The sequence below is a fragment of the Engraulis encrasicolus genome, chromosome 3, assembly GCF_034702125.1.
Source record: "Engraulis encrasicolus isolate BLACKSEA-1 chromosome 3, IST_EnEncr_1.0, whole genome shotgun sequence".
NCBI classification, from domain to species: Eukaryota; Metazoa; Chordata; class Actinopteri; order Clupeiformes; family Engraulidae; genus Engraulis; species Engraulis encrasicolus.
In genome coordinates this window covers 43,471,639-43,491,560 of record NC_085859.1, presented here as the reverse complement: position 1 = coordinate 43,491,560, position 19,922 = coordinate 43,471,639, and the positions used below count along the sequence as shown (strand labels likewise).

The following is a 19,922-nucleotide window of genomic DNA, read 5'->3' as shown; positions in this document are numbered from 1 at the left end:
TTTGATTTCGCTTCCTTGAAGCAGAGAATAGTCCTCCTACAATGGTCAAATGGCACATAGACAGTCAACTGCTGAAATAACTAGGTCTATGATCCTTGTAATGACCTAAGCCTATAATATTCATTGATGAGTACGGTTCCTTTTTTTCAGCACAATTATTTCCTATTGCCTAATGGACAAATGCATTCATTCATTCTTTCTTTCTTTCTTTCATTTGATTAGGACAATACACACTAATCAATACATCAGTTAAAAAAACATCAATATAAATATGTTGGTATTTGCATAGTTGCCAAATGTCATCCGTAGTCCTAAGGCAGGTAGCCATAATAAAAAAACAATACTGCATTACAGTAGACATGACATTTTACCACAAACACCAAATATATCCAGAGTAAAACAATGTTCATACTATTAATTAATAGGAGCAGGTCTGGTTTGTTTTCAGCCACTGTTTACGGGTCATTTTGAAGATGCGGATGTTGTCACATAGCCTGGCCACGCCAAACCCCTAGGGGCGTCTAGATTTCTAGGCTAGTTGTCACACAGTCCGATATGAGCATGGCTGAACAATAGAAGGTGAATTTCGATTTTGCCACCTTGACATATCCTAAAGAAAGTGGTCAAAAATTGCTCAATTAAACATATACACAACACTGCTGAAACTAGGGCATCTCAAATTCCCTCCAACATTCAATATGGTAGACGTTTCTGAAACTATTCCAAATATTTTATCATTAACATTTATCCACCCTTACCCCCACCTGCTCTACAGTATCTCACCCCCACTCCTCTCCCCACCCTACAGTGTCTTATCTCCCCATCCCCCCTCACTTTCCTTTAAGCCCTCCCCCCCCCCCACTCACCTACCCCCACTCCACAGTGCCCCCCCCACCTACCCCCCCACTCCACAGTGCCCCCCCAGTCACCTCCCCCCACTCAACAGTGCCCTCCACTCAAGTTCCTCCACTACCCTGGCCTTGCCCCCCACCCAACAGTGCTCCCCCTCAATTACCCCTACTCACCTCACCCCTACTTCTCCCCCTTGCCCCCCCCCCCAAACTCTACATCTACTGTACATACAGTGCCTCCCCATGCCCCCGCTCATCTCTTTTATCTCCTGTCGTCTTGTGTCTCCTTACATTTCCTTACGTCTATAAAGAGATAGGACAGAATTGGACTTAAAATATGTCATATTAATGGTCATTATGGCCTTTTGTAAGGCTCTCACAATACATTGTATGGGTATATCATGCATTGTCTGAATTAGCAGAGTGCCTTGAGTATTGAAATGGTTGGGGTTTGTGTCCTTGATGTTTTCCCATGGTTTACAGTACGTAGGGACTAAAGAAAGCCTACAGTTTAGGCGATATTTGTTATTATTATTTCTGGTTTAATGAAGTGCTGTGACCTCTGAGTATGTCGACAGATTTAGTAATGATCTTAAATGAAGGCCTAATGCCAAGCAGTGATGCCAAGCAGAAACTTTGGAAGGAAAAAGGCCAAATACTTCCAACAGATGACCTGCATGTATTGGCCATTATTTTGAAGACTTTTGCTGGTTGCACAATTCAAATTTAACGCTCTCACAAACGCATACAAAGCAATTGTATGGTCATATTATACATTTTCTGAATCAGCAGACTCCAAAGAGTATTGAGGTTGTCCAATTTTGTGTCCTTGGTGTTCTTTCACGCCACAGAGATAAACGAAAGCAGACAGTTTAGCCAAGAGTTGTTGGAAAATGTTAGCTATGTCTGATTTAATGAAGTGCTGTGACCTCTGTGTATGTCAGACAGATTCACCAATGATCTTAAATGAAAGCCTGAAAGGTCCCCTTTCCAGTAATACCAGGCACCATGGTATAGAGTATTGGCAATACCCCACGGAGTGAGCCTGAACTAGACATGCATCCGAATTCAAAAGTGCAATTTAATAGAGGGGGGTAGTCACTTCAAGAGCCGAAAAAAGGGGTTTCGCTACCACCCCGTGACTGCTATCAGGCTTTTTCTAGTAGTGGGGGGATATACCTTGCCAAAAAACATTGCTAGCATTCCTCCCCCCAGATGGCACCGATGGCCAAAATTTGGGGCCGCGGCTCAAGGCCTATCTGAAGCACAGACATTAACCGTTCTGAAGTATGAATAGTCTGTCGCAAGTGATGACGTCATTAATGGTTTTCGCGCCACACGCGACAAAATGCGCACGTGAAGTATGCAGAGCCCTTAAGGGGCGTGGTGTTACCCATGCATGGGTATCCGTTTACCTGAGAGTACCACCCGCTGCAAATCACCCCGTTCCATTGGCTGATGTTCACGCAGCCGGGGTGCTGGATGAGGAAGTTGTCCACCCGGCCCACATACGTGTCATGGTAACCCCCCACCGTGCCATCCAGATCGTGGAAGATGGAATTCTTATCCCCGTCCAGGTCGTTCTCCTCGAACCACTGGCCCGGCTTACCAAAGAACACCGGCAGCTTCACCTGTTGGGAAGCAGAATAGAATAGAATAGAATAGAATAGAATGGAATAGAATAGAATAGAATAGAATAGAATAGAATAGAATAGAATAGAATAGAGCAGAGCAGAGCAGAATAGAATAGAATAGAATAGAGTAGAATAGAATAGAACAGAACATAATACTCAGGCAACTGGAACAAAACAGTTAACTTTGTTGGCCTGTTTGATGTGTGAAATTATGTAGCCCTAATAATACTACATTCCTATACATTAAAACGTTAGCCAACTTTATGAGGTTAGGCTTGGAGAATAATGTAGCGTCGGAGAAAGAGTAAGGGTTAAATTACTTGAGTTAGTGACATGTGATCTGAACCAGGGCTTGAAAACGAAATTATTTTTCAAACGTTCCGTTCCGAACGGTTCAGGCAAGTTTCAATTTAACGTTTTCGTTCCTGCAATCGTTCCCCCACAAAAATATCGTTCCTGAACCGGTTCGGAACGAAAAATAACGTTCGTTCTTAACGTTCCTGCAGTGTTTAACGGCCATATTAAGTCTATTTTCGTGGACTTTATCTTACAATAGACGTACTCATTATTTCCCCTTGATTTACACAGCTATTCTCAAAAATAATAACACACCCAAAAACACTCAGATGGGCTATCCATCCTGGCAGATTTAACCGGATGCCTATAATTCTTATCAAAAGTAGCCTATGCCAGCCCAGTAGCGGTGGGTGGATGTTGATTAGGGAGGCACAATACAGCCAGAGAGAGTTTAAAAAAAATAGCCAGAGAGAGTTCCTAAAAAAAATCTCTGGAATAGCGCAGGTAAACGTCAGCATAAGAGGTGTCGATAGGCATGGATTTCAGTTCTTGCCTAGCTCTATTTAATAGGCCATGATGAGGTTTGCAGCAAGTGAAACGTGTAAGTAAAAGGGACACAGTTTGCTCCACAAAAAATCCCAAACTGTTTTGAGATGTGCACGATGCAAGGGGTCACTAGTTCTAGAGAAGGGACAGGTTGCATAGTCTGAAACCTCGGATATGCTCTCAGATATCGGCTACCAACCATTCCAGTGCAAATCCATCACCACAAAACCAGAGACCTTTTGTTGCCTAACAGACAAGCGTCACAAATTAGTAAGAGTTTCCACGTAGTCCATCCCATCAGCCCAGCCCTCTGCACGACAGAAGAGAATAATAACTTAAACAACAACAAATGCGCTGTCTTTCTCTATCCCTGCTTGTCACACGCGACCTACTGTTATTCGTGATGACAGCCAGGAAATATTGTGCAATACTGAGGAAACCATCGAAACATTGAGCGGGCCAGCTAACGTCAGCTAGCGTCTGTCCATCTGCCACGAATGACTTTATCCCGCATTGACCACAACAACAGATAAATAAGACGTCCTTGATTACAGCACATAAAACACCAGCTCTCACCTCTCTTCTCTACAACCGACAGCGGGATACGCTGCGCACAACAAAAGCACTTCAGTAACTTTACCACAACATAATTTGCCATAACCGCATTGAACATCGAGGCACTCGGCGGTGCCATTACAAGTAGTAAGCTAAACATGACTTACCCACCAGTTGCCTCTCGAGAGCACTCTGCGAATTAGGTTCATCAAATCGCCTATCCAATTCCTTTGCAAATCATAGACTGTATGGTCCAAATACTCTGTCCCTGTAGGAATCCCAACACCGATCTCAAGACATGTTCTCTTTTGCTCTCCATGGTGTCAATATAAAACTCTGTACTGTCCGTGAATGAGACTGAAGAACAGCGCGGGTAAAGTGTCATTTCTCTTATAAAAACTTATTTGATATTGGTGGTCAAAAACTTTAGGGCGGGTTTATTAGAGTCAACTTCCAATCACTACGAGAAAGCCAGGAGAACAGAGACAGTTTAGTTCTAGTTTCCTATCAAATTCTCTGAGGAGAAGCACATCCTAAATTTACCCAGGAAGTTTCTCCATACAATGCACAGTCGCACTCTGATTGGCCAATGCTCCTCAATATTTTATCAATCGGCGGCAAGAGCTCAGGTGAAGCAAAATGCTGTTGCTGTAGGCCTATGCATGTTTCCCCTCATACACCTCAGTAGCCGAACTAAAAGACTGCTCGTCGCCATGGTTACTCCTCAAACAAAATCGTGCACTTGTATGAAATATAGAGAACAAAAAAAAAACGTTATTAACCGGTTTGTGGATTTCAGAATAACGTTTTTGTTCCGGAACACTTGAAGACCATTTCGTTTTCGTTTCCGTTTCCGTTCCTTGTAAAATTCCATAAAATTTCGTTCGTTTTCGGTTTTCGTTTTCGTTCCTTGAACCGGTTCGGAGCCCTGATCTGAACTGAAGTAACAATGATTGAAAGATCCTAAAGTCTCCTGGGCGAAATGCTATGTGTCTTAAGGACTCCTACCTGAACCCCAAGTGAACCCAGTTGTACGTGTCATTGAGGTATGTCAACATCATCACTAAGCCTGGGTGTATAATTACCCCATGTCTAACTCCCGGTGCTGTCAACTGCCAGCATTCTTGTGTGGAGGTCTTGTACAGTACTGTACTGTATGTATGTGTGTAGAGGCTCCATCCTCCTATGTCACAACAGCTGGCGGCTGACTACCGCTGTCTAAATCATGCTGATGTCTCCTTCCCACATTCTTGCACGGAACTCTTGTATGTCGTTGTACAGTACATATGTCAAACTGTACTGTACATGTGTATAACTTACATTCTATATGTGTAGAGGCAAACACGTTCTATTATATTCTATTCTACATATTCTATTCTATATTCTATTCAATCCTATTTTACATATTCTATTCTAATCTATTCTACATATTCTATTCTATTCTTTTATATTCTATTCTATTCTATTCTAAGTATTCTATTCTACTATTTTCTATTCTATTCTATTCTATTCTATTCTATTCTATTCTATTCTATTCTATTCTGTTCCAAGCCCCATTCTATATCACAGCTGGCAGCTGATTTCCCCTGTCCATTTCAAAATGAGTTTGTTTTTCACTCCTGAAACAGATGTTCACCAAACTAGTCAAGTCACAAGGCAAAAAAGTGGGAGGAAACTGGGTCTCCAAGTGGGGGATAAAACTGCCAGCAATGTAAACAACATTGTTGCATTACCATTTTGTCAGAACATATAACCACATTAAGGCCCCTATGGCAACATGTTGAGATGACGCTCTAAAAAGCCACATATGGCCCCGACTCATATGGCTGGAGTTACAAAAGATGTTAAATAATGGCAGAGAGAGGGTATGTGCAAATGAGACTTTGGAGGAAAAAGCAGGAGGGAAAATGGAGGGAGGGTCGATTCAGGACAGCCTTCTGTACGATGACACCAAATGATGGCACAGGGTGCCATTTTGTCTTTGATTTGCCCAGATGAAGACCACATATGCGATTGAAATATGTTGGCATTTTAATTTCAATTATGAGTAGACACAGTTAATAAAGGCTTTTTAATTGAATCCCTTCTTCCTGCTGTAGTACTGCACTACCGAGCGCCTGGGACCTATTGCTTTTCTAATGGCACAGAGTGTAATGGGAAAACATGTGAAAAGCAGAAATGAGAAAGGGAGGGTTGACTCAGGACAGGCTCCTATATGTTCTCTCCTGTGAGTCGTGAGTGCATTCAGTGCCTTCTGTCGCTCACAATGGCGTCTCTATACAGTATGTGTCACGGTGGCAAATGAAACACAGAGTGACCTCCGTCCCTCCCCCTCACAATGACCCTCCTTGCCCCATAGGCCAAATAAACTGCCGTGGCTACAGTGTAATCAGAGATTCTTTAAGTATATAGAGATATGCCAATGTAATAGGTTGCTATGGACACCTAACATGACCAGGTTCCGGTCTGCCTAAAGGGGCGTGTCATAATACTCCTAGCATTGAATAGAACAGTCCTTAGGTCTGCCTAGGTCTGCCTAAAGGGGGATTTCCCCCCCTCCCCCTTGCAATAATAGAACCCGGAAACAATGGGCCAATGGAACCTCTCTCTCTCTACTCTCTCTGGTGTAATAGTAGTGGCGTAGAGTAGTTGGGGAGTGGTGCCATGTATTTACAGTATGGCTCTGCATTCCCCATCAGGAAGGGTTTACCTTAGGTCAGTATGAAAATATCAATGGCACCAAAATAATGCATTGCTGCCTAACACTAAGACAGAATGAGGCATGAAGGCTATTGATTGATTCACATTGAACTTAAAAAGGTCCAATCGTCCTCATGTGGTATGTAATCCGGTCCTCTTGCTCCCTGACTCTCCAATGGATACACTGGATACCCTCTTGCTCTCTTTTCCCACCAACTCGACTACCCTGAATCACCAGAGCTGATGGATTGAGTCACGCTGAGCATGGAGTCCTTTAAGCTTTGCAAAGGCACCATTCCAGAGGGAGGGCATTTCCGGGGCCATGTTTTAGGCTTTTGGCACTGTGCCATACTAAGCGGGAAACGTTGCATTTAAACAGCCATATTTTGTCGCAGAGAAACTTCCTACATGATTCTTGTCTTTGCTCAGCCTCCTCAGCTGCAGGGTACACACCAGCCTCTCTAGAGTCCGTGAAAAACATTCAGCGAGGAAATGCAAATGATAGACAACTGTTAATCTAGATTCTAGACACTGCCGGGGTCTTGCTATCCTTCTCACGCGCATGATGCATGTGTACATTTCTTACAGAGGAGGCGAAGCTGAGAGATGAGAGGTTGTTGCGTGGTGTTTCTTAAAGAGAAGGTGTGTGTGTGTGTGTGTTTCTGTGTGATGGGAGTTACATGCTAGTGTGTGTGTGTGTGTGTGTGTGTGTGTGTGTGTGTGTGTGTGTGTGTGTGTGTGTGTGTGTGTGTGTGTTCCTTACAGAGGAGGAGAAGCTGAGGGAGGAGAGGTTGTTGCGTGGCGTGAGCTGCCATGTGTTCTTCAGGTTGAAGCCCACCGCGCTGGTGAACCGCTCCGCCGTCGGCGAGAAGCTCCGGAACGTGCTCTCCGTCAGCCGCATGGGCCCGTCGTAGATCTGGAACCCTCGGATGGGGAACGTTCTGGAAAGGGCAAAAGGGGGAAAAACACAACAAAGCTTGATGAAAAAAGCAACACAATCAAAGGAGTGGTGTGGTTAATAGGTTCATTTTCTTTCTTTTTAATATATTTCTAGGGGCTTTTTATGCCTTTATTTGATAAGACAGTGCGAGATGGTGACAGGAAGCTAGTGAAACAGGGAGATGAGGGAGGATCAGGAGATGACCTCGGACCGGAACAGAACACGGGTCCCCGGCGTACCAGTCAATGCCCCAACTGTTTGAGCCACGACTAGGGTCACAGGTTCATTTTCAGTGCTAAAGAGATTCCGCTCGTAGTACTTTGCTAACGAAGCTAACGTTTCGAAGAAAAGACAAGCATCCTTCGAGTCCAATTGATTATCTTTGACTATAAACCTGTTATAATGAGAATCTTCACAGACACGTATTTATATTTAGCAAACAACACACCAGGCACTGTTAGCAAGGTGGCTAATTTGATTGATTAAGAGATAACCACTGATGCCTCTGAATAGGCCCTGTGTGCTCTGAATATTCCCTGTCAGATGTCACTCTAAATAACTGTGAGAAAAAATTTAGCAGGCCTAAACAATGTACTAGTGTTCTTTCAAAGTCTCTCAGCCTCACCGTCTCCTGAACACGTTTGAATACATTTCATAATTATGTATTTGTGGCTTATCATGTCTGTGTTCAGCAGTGAATCTGTCTGTATGTCTATCTTTCTGTCTGTCCGTCTGTCTGCCTACCTGCCTGACAGCCTGTCTGTCACTCTTCACTGCGTGCAGCATTCCTACCTGTCTGTCAGCCTGCCAGTCTGTCTGTCTGCCAGTCCACCAGTCTGCCTACCTGCCTGTCTGTCACTCTTCACTGCGTGCAGCATTCCTACCTGTCTGTCAGCCTGCCAGTCTGTCTGTCTGCCAGTCCACCAGTCTGCCTACCTGCCTGTCTGTCAGTCTTCAGTGCATGCCTGTCTGCCCTTATTATGACAGTGCTAATGGGGAGAGGATTGGCTCTGCACTACTGGTATGGTGTCACAATGTGCTTTTGTGTTCTTCCTCATTGTCTCAATGCACACAGAGCAGCTTCAATACATCAGCTACAGTATGTAGGCAGTCTGAACAGGGTCTTCACAAGTCTCCCTCTCTCCTCTCCCTGACTGCATATGGCCTCGTGGTGAGCAATTAAGTCTGACACCAGTTATCGTGTGTGTGTGTGTGTGTGTGTGTGTGTGTGTGTGTGTGTGTGTGTGTGTGTGTGTGTGTGTGTGTGTGTGTGTGTGTGGGTGTGTGTGTGTGCGTGTGTGTGTGTGTGTGTGTGTGTGTGTGTGTGTGTGTGTGTGTGTGTGTGTGTGTGTGTGTGTGTGTGCGTGCGTGCGTGCGTGCGTGCGTGCGTGCGTGCGTGTCAGTGTCTGACTCTGTAGTGAGAAAGGATGACGCACGGTCTCGTGTCACCGTGACGTATGTATGCTCTCAACACAGCCACTCGTCAAGGCGAGATGTCAAATTTATGTGACCGCCAAAAGCATCCCCAGAGGAGCTGCGGTAGCAAGATTTCATCATATATTTAAAAAATAACACTTGCCAACTTACAGTAAGTCGGCTTTCAAGAACTGAATTTGAAAAAAATAACACTTATTCTAGAATGTTCTAGTCAGTCAACAGGTTCAATTTTCAAGAACTGAATTCAAAAACAAAAAAGACTGTCATCATAAAAGGAAAAACAATAACTTACACAGTACCTGACAATAATGTACAGGCAGAGAGTCAGTCTTCAAGAACTGAATTTGAAAAAAAGAATCCCATCATTCCACTCCCTATGGATGGTCTGGGATAGACGTCATCACAGGCAGAATTGTATAATTTATAATCCCCTATTGCAGAAGACTTAAAAGGAGAAGACTGACCACAAGAGTCCATTTTCAAGAACTGAATTCGAAAAGAGGAAAATACTACTCCCATCACTCCACTCCCTACAGTGCCTGGAATGGACGTCATTACTACAGGCAGATTTGAACGATTTATAGTTTCCAAAAGAAAAGAGGAGGAAGCCTTGATAGAAGAAGAGGAAGAGGAAGAGGAAGAAGAAGAAGAAGAAGAAGAAGAAGAAGAAGAAGAAGAAGAAGAAGAAGAAGAAGAAGAAGAGGAAGAAGAAGAAGAAGAAGAAGAAGAAGAAGAGGAAGAAGAAGAAGAAGAAGAAGAAGAAGAAGAAGAAGGAGAAGACTTGATAGGAGAAGAGTGAACTGACGTGACGTGATCTTACAAGGTGTTACCAGACTGCCAAGCTGATCTGGTGCAGGAGAAATGACTCTATAAACAGGAAACAAGAGGGTGTGTGTGTGTGTGTGTGTGTGTGTGTGTGTGTGTGTCAGTGTTAATTTCGTCAACCACGACGATGACGAAAATATTTCGTCAACGCCCCTTTTTCCCTTGACGATGACGAGACGATGACGCACTAAAAATTGCCTCCAGCAAATAAAAATATGACGAAAATAAAAAATATTTTCGTCAAGGAGACTAAGACGAGACGAAATTTACAAGCCATGGACGAATGGACATTAAAAAATATAATCATTTATAATTAATTTGTAATTAATATAGGCCAAAGTGTCTTGAACTTCATAGGTTGTTGTGCGCTCACGCTGTTGCCTCGCTTGTCTCTGCTGGCAGCCAGCCAGTGCATGGCACGCTCAGTCAGTAGTTTTGTAGCCTAGTAGTTCAGTGAGTCCATTTAAGTTGAGTTTAGGTCCTAAAACATTCCCAGAGAAAGAGATAAAATAGCCGACGTTGAGGGAAGTGTTAATTTTGAAACATGTTCAACAACCCTCTTGTCCATGACGAAGACATGTGTTTCTGCAGTAATGACAGTCGTCTCGCCAATCCTCCTCTGATACTGTCATGTTAAACCACCTCGAGCTTCCACTATTCTCCTTTTCACTTAGGCTGCCCGGCGTTCGTTGTCTGTTATTTTTTTGTAATGTTTGCTATATTTGTTGTTTAACCACATGAGTAGGCAGTTCGCAAGCAAATCATGAAGGTCGGATTTGTGAATGTATTTAAATCAGTCACCGCGGGAGCGCGCGCCAGCGGGGGGAAAGTTGGCCTGTCTAAACAGAGGCACGGCTACTGTAGTTTTGAAAAGAATCAATGGATGGGCGATCGCTACGAAGTTTTAAACTGTTGAGATTTGAAACTTGTTCTCGTCGAGAGCAACGCTAAAAGACCCAAGGGAGTCGACAGCATTTCCATGCGTCTGCAGCGTCTTCCTGAGTTCCAAAAACTCTTTTCAGGGTCTTGCTTATCGAGCCTCGACACCCCCCGACAAACAAAACAGCATTAGTGTTTAAATATTTGTATGTACATGTCTTTTCTATCGTCCAGTCTGCGTACCCCTGCCTAACTATTTTTCCTTTGACTTTTGCAGGGCATACGAAGTGTGCTCGCGCAATCTATTTAAGCCTACACGCATGCCGCATGAGTCATTATCGTTCTCTGTTCGCATTGCCAATTGGAAACAAAAACCGCTAACTTGCATAGTCTAACATCAGCAATAGTTGATCTAACTCGTGGTCATCGGGAAGCCACTATCAGGGAGACTTCTTGAACTTCATGGAGACTTGGGATGTCTGGTCTTCCCATTGTCGGCAATCTGCAGGCTTAAGTCACGCGGTCAGGTGAAGAAGAGCATGTAGCTTCCTCCGTGATCAAACTCAAAATCAAATAATATGCAGCAGCTTCTAATGCATGAGAGAGAGAGAGAGAGAGAGAGAGAGAGAGAGAGAGAGAGAGAGAGAGAGAGAGAGAGAGAGAGAGAGAGAGAGAGAGAGAGAGAGAGAGAGAGAGAGAGCAGCCTGCACCTGGAAGTGTGTGTGTGTGTGTGTGTGTGCGCGCGAGATGCTCTTTTGCTCTATGATGTTGAAATGACTGATTTGGGTTTTGGTGGAAAATTACCAAGTAACAAGGTGAATATTTGCTGCAATAGGCTATATTAGTAATACTTTCTGAAATAACAATAGCCATTGTAGGTTATTTATTTTACACCACAATATTGACTAAAATGACTAAAATTTGAAATGTTGACGAAAATGACTAAAATGACTAAAATTTGACTATGACTAAAATTGATTTTCGTCATTTTGACTAAGACTAAGACTAAATTGAAAAGCCAATGACTAAAATATGACTAAGACTAAAATTGATTTTCGTCATTGTGACTAAGACTAAGACTAAATCAAAAAAAGCTGACAAAATTAACACTGGTGTGTGTGTGTGTGTGTGTGTGTGTGTGTGTGTGTGTGTGTGTGTGTGTGTGTGTGTGTGTGTGTGTGTGTGTGAGTGTGCCTTCCCAGAAAATCACAGCAATCAGCGAGAGCAATCACTGGTTGAATCTCCAGAGGATATGTGAGATGAGATGAAGAATGTTAACTGTTGATTTGCTAAATCTGCCTGCAGAGAGATGTCTGACTCGCAGTATCTAGCGAGCTTTCTCTGAAGCTGAAGCGTCTCATCAAGCTTCTTTTCTTTACTTTTCAACAACACAGTTCATTTTCCAACTTTAATCTATTGAGGGGTTTTATTTTCAAAAGAGCATCAAAATCTAACAAAGTAAACAACACTTTGGACTGAATACCAACCACCAACCTCGTCCTACTTGGATGACTTTGTTTTAATCGTTTGTTTGGTACTTTGTTACTGTCTGAAGTGTCTGATTCCATTTCTTTATTAATTAAAATAAAATATTAATTATTATTAATTATCTGTAAAACAAGTCCACTCCCTATCTGACAAAACACATACTTGAACAAAACAAAGATGGGAAAAACTACTGTAATGTACCAATGTACTTAGTACTTTTTAATCGCTTTTAACGTAATGCACCTGCAAAAAACACCTGCTAAATGCTTAAGCTCTTTTTTGGGAAAAGATCCCTTCAGCCTATAAAAACCTAACCGCAGAGATACACCAGCGGCGACGCGACTCAAGCGACAGAGTGTAGCAGCAAGCGATACGAGAGACTGAGGAGACAAGAGTATGTCCGTACAGGCAGAAGGCAAAGCATTCAAGCATTCCCATTGGCTGTGGTCACTGACCTCTATACAGTCATTGGCTGTCGCGGCTTGTCGCCGAACCGCGTCATAAAAAGTTGAAAAGATTTCAACTTCAAATTGTCGCGCTCGTCGCGCAAATCGCTCTAGTCTCCAGAATCGCTTTTGTCTCTCGACTCAATACAAAGTCAATTACTTCCGTCGCTCGACTCGCTCAGATCGCCGCTGGTGTATCTCTGCTGTAAACATCTCAGCCTCTGAAGCACATCAAAACATGAAGTAAGTTGATTGAAAAGCTAAGACCCTCATCTTGCATTATAATGTATTCAATCAGCTCTAACATACCCACATTTTACATTTAAAAAATCTCAATTCTCATGAGCCTGAATGCTGCGTCCATGCAGCTCCAGGTGCCTACGGTAGGTCAGTGTTGCGTATACGCAGCATTCAGCATCAATGGGTTTTAATGTATTTAAATGATATCCTCACTTGTTTCTGGGTAGTGTTCGGTTCTTGCCGTCCACGCCGCCGATGCCCCAGTACTTGTTCTGGCCCGCGTTGGTGCCGCGGTTCCGACTCTCGCCCACGAACAGAGACTGGGACACCTCCTGACTCGAGCCCTCATCCTTGGGGTAGCTGCCATCACTGGGGGACACACAGGGAAGAAATCATGTGTTACGGTCACCTGAAACTCACAGAATCACCGTTACATACAGTATATAATCATCGTTTTTGGGGTAACTGCCATCCATATTTTTCATCACCAGCCAAAATGGCTAGTAGATGTTAATGTTACTAGGCAAACACACACTCACAAATGGATCAAAGTATTTCACCAGCATTTGGCCAGTTGGCTGGTGTCAATTTAGAGGCCTGCTGCCATCACTGAGGGACACAAGGGAGAAATAATGTGTTGGAATTTATGATGTTTATCATAAATATCATTTTGTTTCGCCTGACGGTCATCCGAACGCCATAATCATTGTTTTTAATTGTTGACCTCCTGACTCGAGGCCTCGTCCTTGGCACCTTGGGGTAACTGCCATCAGTGGGGACACAAGGGAGAAATGATGTGCTAGGTTTTACGATGATGATCATAAATTATCAGTTTTATTTCGTTTCGCCGGACGGTCATCTATTTTTAATTGTTGACCCGAGCCCTCATCTTTGGGGAAACTGCCATCACTTGGGGGAACACAGGGGAGAAATTAACTGTTAGTTTTTATGATGATGGTCATAAATTATCAGTTCTATTTCGTTTCGCATTACGGTCATCCAAACCATACAATCATTGTTTTTTTTTTTTTTTAAATATATTTTTAGGGGCTTTTATGCCTTTATTTGACAGGACAATCGAAGATGGTGACAGGAAGCGAATGGAACAAGGAGATAGGGCAGGATTGGGAAATGACTCTGGCCGGTCCCGAACCGGGGTCCCCGTGGGTGGGCATGGAAACCCAAATGTGGGGGGCTAAGTTAGCACACTGCACCACAGCGGCCCCCCACAATTATCGTTTTTAATTGTTGACCTTCTGACTTGAGCCCTCATCTTTGGGATAACTACCATCACTTTGGGACACAGGGGAGAAATAATGTGTTAGCTTTTATGATGATCATCATAAATTATCAGTTCCATTTCGTTTTGCTCTGACAGTCATCGGAAATTCATAGAACCGCGGTTACATTCGTAATCATCGTTTTTAATTGTTCACCTCCTGACCTTTGGGGTAGCTGCCATCACTACAGGGACACGTGAGAGAAGAGATGGGCTAGTTATTATGACATTAATAATGAACTTGGGTTTTGGACAGGAAGTGGTTAAAAAAAATGACAGGCCAGATTCTAACACAGGTCATCGGTCACTAACGTGACAAAATGACTATTTCCCAATGTCAAGTGTATGAGCCTTGGTAGTGTGTCAGCCTAATTAGTCACGCCCAGTGATTGGATCCAATCATTGGGCGTGATTACGAAGGCAGACACACTTTGAAGGATGCACATTAGACATTGGGAAACGGCCAGTGTATTAGTACAGTGTGTCATTGTGCTAGCCTGGGAGATCCCATGCTGCTTCGGACAATCGTTCCGAAGTGAAAGCCTAATCTCACTTGTGATAAGGTCTGGTGGTAACCAGGCAATCACTGTGCCCCCATAATTGATATTTAATACTTACTTAATTTTAATTTATTCGTTTATAAATTATTTTTTTTATTAAATATTAATGTATTATTTATTTATTTATTAACTTATTATTTGTTCACCTCCTGACTCCTCACCTCCTGATCTAATTGTTCACCTCCTTTTGGGGCTAGCTGCCATCACTGATGGACAGGTGGCAGAAATTATCACAAAGCTTATGATCGATTTAGCTAACTTAATCATTCTCATAAGACATTACTGGGACACATGGAGTGATTGGTTAGCGATTTACTTTACATTTTTCACATATGCATTTTAGAAAGTCTTTGTGGTAGCTCTCGTCACTGATGGACATGAGAAACAGTCAGCTGGTTATTATCAAAATATAATAAATGTATTTTTCATTCCTAATATTATGGACAGGCTCGTTTGGAGGAAGCAATTCCTCCTCAGTTCTGAAGACATTGAGATCGGGCGACACTCAACATTTTGTTTTGGCAAACTGAGGGCTTGAAATTATTTGTACTGAAGAATTTGTATCAGTTCCTGGCCTCAATGCAAGTACAACAATAAGTATGCAATCTCCTACTCACCTCTAATCATGGGTACTAAACCTGTACTACATCTCATAGGTCCTCCACTATTTTTCTGCTCTCTACTGTATCTGTTCTACATGACTTGTATACTGCTGTACTCTGTATTGTCCCCTTACTCTGTACTTGCTTGAATGTCCTCCTTGTAAGTCACTGGTCAAAAGCATCTGCTAAATGTAATGTAGTACAATGTAATGACTAAGGATTGGACTGTAGATCTGGTACAAAAGAGACCTCATTCCTTTCTCTTCAGCCATTCCTGAAGTGTGAGTCTGGGGCAGGGATCAGACAGGAGGCAGAGCTGAGTCACCTCCCTACTGACCCTACTGCTGCCAGAGACACACACACACACACAGACACACACACACACAGACACACACACACACAGACACACACACACACACACACACACACACATACACACACACACACACACACACACACACACACACACACACACACACACACACACACACACACACACACACACACACACACGCACACGCACACACACACAGACACAGACACAGACACAGACACAGACACACACACACACACACACCCTTACAGTCTCACACGTGTACAATTCCACTTGGCAGCTCAGAATCCCTCTGCTGTTTAGTACCAGACCAAGATAATGGCCATGATGAGAATGGCAGAGGGCTATACTAAGAAGCTGGTTCAAGAATAAACCAGGTTAAGTTAAGAGGTAAATGATCTAAATAGAAGAGCCTGGAGTGCTAATTTTCTTAAGAAGTCCACTATTATTTTCCTGTTTCTGACCCCAAAAGAATCCAAAGTTAAAAGCTGATTATATACATCAGAGAGAAAAAAATGGAAAAAAACAGACAAACTCTTACCTAGCAAATGATAACCCCACTCCATTGTCTGCAAAACTGTGGAAGAAGAGAAAAGAAAAACAGTCAGTTTTCTGCCAAAAAGGGAAAGTAGTAAGGGCTTCCAGTAAGTATGGGCACATGTCTGAGCACAGGAAAAGGATACGCCCTGTCAAAGTTTTGTTATCCTTCTCAGTCCAGAAAATAACAATATGATACGATCTGATAGTGCTTCCAAGCTTCAAACGAGATGACATTTCAGAAATCGTGGGGCGTAGCGAACCTTGGGTCAAAAATCCTGATACGAATCGAATCGTGAGTTGAGTGTATCGTTACAGCCCTAGTAAACATGTAATAGTGAACCAAACTGAACTGTACAGTACTGGTGGAAATTAATCTTTATAATAGGAAGAAAGGACACCCCGTCCAAGTACAGAATGACATGACACTCATTCACTCAAAGCAGCAAGACAGATGTCTGTGAAAATTCTCATTCATGCATGTTAGCCAAAGGAGTGACAGATGTGTGTTCAGACTCTCTGAGCCAGACACTGAGAATGAATGACCCACAGCTGAAACAAATGCTGTTTCTAATATGAATATAAAGCATACTTCAGAGAATACAGTGTATTTCTTTCTGCTCCTCTCAGATGACTAACGACCCCACGAGAGATGATGATTATGTGTGTCATTGAAAGGCAGTATTTCTCAGCATGAATCTGTGAATAAAAAGGACTCCCAAACCGCCTGGTTCTGCTAAAGGACTACACCTCAGGGGTGCGTTTCCGCAATGTTAGCTTTGAACTACAGATGTACTTTGTAGTTATCTACTTACTTCAAGGCGAAATCCGTGCATTTCTCGAAACCTTACTATTCCCACAGTAAGCCAAAAGTAGTGCGGCTACTTTCCTGAGTCCACACCGCTACTTACTTTCTTGGCATTGCAGTGCGTGACCAAAGAAGCAACAAGAGATAAGCATGATTGCTGAGTCATGAATCAGCTGTTTCCTCCTAAATTCAGTGCGTGAAGTAGAAAGCAATAGTGTACAACCACCACCAGCACATTTGATTGGATGTCACGACACCGTGACTCCGCTGTTTCCTCCACAACACACCTTGAAATTTCTTTGTGAAAAAACACGGCCGTGGCATTACAATCTGACACCGTCCGCACCAATAATGCAGTATTATCTGCATGCCGATTGGATTTCGTTTCATCCCGAGGTGTAATTTGTAAAATATTTGAACAATAAAGTTGTGGTTACTCCCAGAAAATCGTCTGTTGAAGTGTCATATCCGTAAGAAATTTTCGCACGGATTTCATTCCATAGCCTAGTGGTATTCACGCTTGCATCCCAATGGGAAAACAGAAGCCACATCGGTTCGAATCCACATGGTTGCAGTGCCACAATTTTGGAAATATCTGGCAGAAATAGATAATTTATGTTGTGCATTACCAACACACACGTGCAGCCAAGGGACAATGAGTTACACTGTAGGGTCCAAAACACGATTTCACGAGTTGTTGTCAACATGCTGCACACTGGTTTCGAACCCGCGTAGCTCGCGTCTTCCCATTGATAGGCAAGCGTAAATACCCCTAGGCTATGAAATGAAATTCGCGCCAAAAATATTTAAGTACTTGACACGTAAGCCAGTGCATTTCCGGGAGTAACCAATACTTTCTTATCTAAATATTTCACATCGAAATGAGACGCAATTCAATCGGTATACAGCTAAAAGTATATTATTAGTGTGGGATTCATCAGATTCCAAGGATATGACGTTTTTTTTTCACGAACAAATGACATGACGTGAATTTGTGTTCTGAACACTCTCGCAGCTGTATCATCACTTTGTGTGCATGTCGATTGATTTTCATCGCTTTTGCACCACAGGATTAAAAGATATTGACACATTTGTGGTCAAATATGTACTACAAGTTTAGCTAATGGGTGGAGTCACACTCTGAAGTAGACTAGCGCTGTGTGTTACTTGGGGTGGCTGAGGTGATGTCTGGACTCAATGGATCTACTCCAGCTGTACTTCAACTTCACTGTCCAGGGGTGCGATTCTCAAAGTGCGAAGTAGCTAGTTTGTTAGCAATGTTGCATAGTAAATACTATAAAAGTTGCTAACTCTTGTGTCTCGAACGTTAGCACACAAAGTAACTACTGCTTGGAGTAATGTGCACTCTGAAGTAGTGGTGACTTCGAAAGTGAGGTGCCTCCTATCCGTATCTGGACAGTGAAGTTGAAGTACAGCTGGAGTAGATCCATTGAGTCCAGACATCACCTCAGCCACCCCAAGTAACACACAGCGCTAGTCTACTTCAGAGCGTGACTCCACCCATTAGCTAAACTTGTAGTACATATTTGACCACAAATGTGTCAATATCTTTTAATCCTGTGGTGCAAAAGCGATGAAAATCAATCGACATGCACACAAAGTGATGATACAGCTGTGAGAGTGTTCAGAACACAAATTCACGTCATGTCATTTGTTCGTGAAAAAAAAATGTCATATCCTTGGAATCTGATTATACTCTAATAATATACTTTTAGCTGTATATCGATTGAATTTCGTCTCATTTCGATGTGTAATTGGTGAAATATTTGGATTAGAAAGTATTGGTTACTCCCGGAAATGCGCTGGATTACGTGTCAAGTATTTAAATTTTTTTGGCGCGAATTTCATTTCATAGCCTAGGGGTATTTACGCTTGCCTATCAATGGGAAGACGCGAGCCACGCGGGTTCGAAACCAGTGTGCAGCATGTTGACAACAACTCGTGAAATCGTGTTTTGGACCCTACAGTGTAACACATTTTCCCTTGGCTGCACGTGTGTGTGTTGGTAATGCACAACATAAATTATCTATTTCTGCCAGATATTTCCAAAATTGTGGCACTGTAACCATGTGGATTCGAACCGGTGTGGCTTCTGTTTTTCCATTGGGATGCAAGCGTGAATACCACTAGGCTATGGAATAAAATCTGCGCGAAAATTTCTCGGGAATATGACACTTTAACAGACGATTTTCTGGGAGTTACCACAACTTTATTGTCCAAATATTTTACAAATTACACCTCGGAATGAAACGAAATCCAATCGGCATGCAGATAATACTGCATTATTGGTGCGGATGGTGTCAGATTGTAATGCCACGGCCGTGTTTTTTCACAAAGAAATTACAAGGTGTGTTGTGGAGGAAACAGCGGAGTCACGGTGTCGTGACATCCAATCAAATGTGCTGGTGGTGGTTGTACATTATTGCTTTCTACTTCACGCACTGAATTTAGGAGGAAACAGCTGAATCATGACTCAGCAATCATGCATATCTCTTGTTGCTTCTTTGGTCACGCACTGCAATGCCAAGAAAGTAAGTAGCGGTGTGGACTCAGGAAAGCAGCCGCACTACTTTTGGCTTACTGTGGGAATAGTAAGGTTTCGAGAAATGCACGGATTTCGCCTTGAAGTAAGTAGATAACTACAAAGTACGTCTGTAGTTCAAAGCTAACATTGCGGAAACGCACCCCAGATACGGATAGGAGGCACCTCACTTTCAAAGTCACCACTACTTCAGAGTGCACATTACTCCAAGCAGTAGTTACTTTGTGTGCTAACGTTCGAGACACAAGAGTTAGCAACTTTTATAGTATTTACTATGCAACATTGCTAACAAACTAGCTACTTCGCACTTTGAGAATCGCACCTCAGGCCAGGTCAGGACACAAGGAGCAGTGCTGCACTGGCCATCTGGCATGGCAGGCATTTCCCGGTGGGCCCCGCAC

At 42.9% G+C, this 19,922-nt stretch overlaps 1 protein-coding gene across 1 annotated transcript in view; it reads right to left on the bottom strand.

Moving 5' to 3' along the window:
* cemip2 (cell migration inducing hyaluronidase 2) overlaps positions 1 to 19,922 on the bottom strand; it is a 94,175-nt gene that overhangs the window by 16,637 nt on the left and 57,616 nt on the right. The window contains exons 15-18 of the mRNA XM_063195489.1: positions 16,155 to 16,190; positions 13,052 to 13,207; positions 7,347 to 7,524; positions 2,267 to 2,482 (exon numbers count right to left, since the gene is read on the bottom strand). Of these exons, the coding sequence (XP_063051559.1) occupies positions 2,267 to 2,482; positions 7,347 to 7,524; positions 13,052 to 13,207; positions 16,155 to 16,190 (586 nt within the window). The remainder of the gene's footprint in view (positions 1 to 2,266; positions 2,483 to 7,346; positions 7,525 to 13,051; positions 13,208 to 16,154; positions 16,191 to 19,922) is intronic.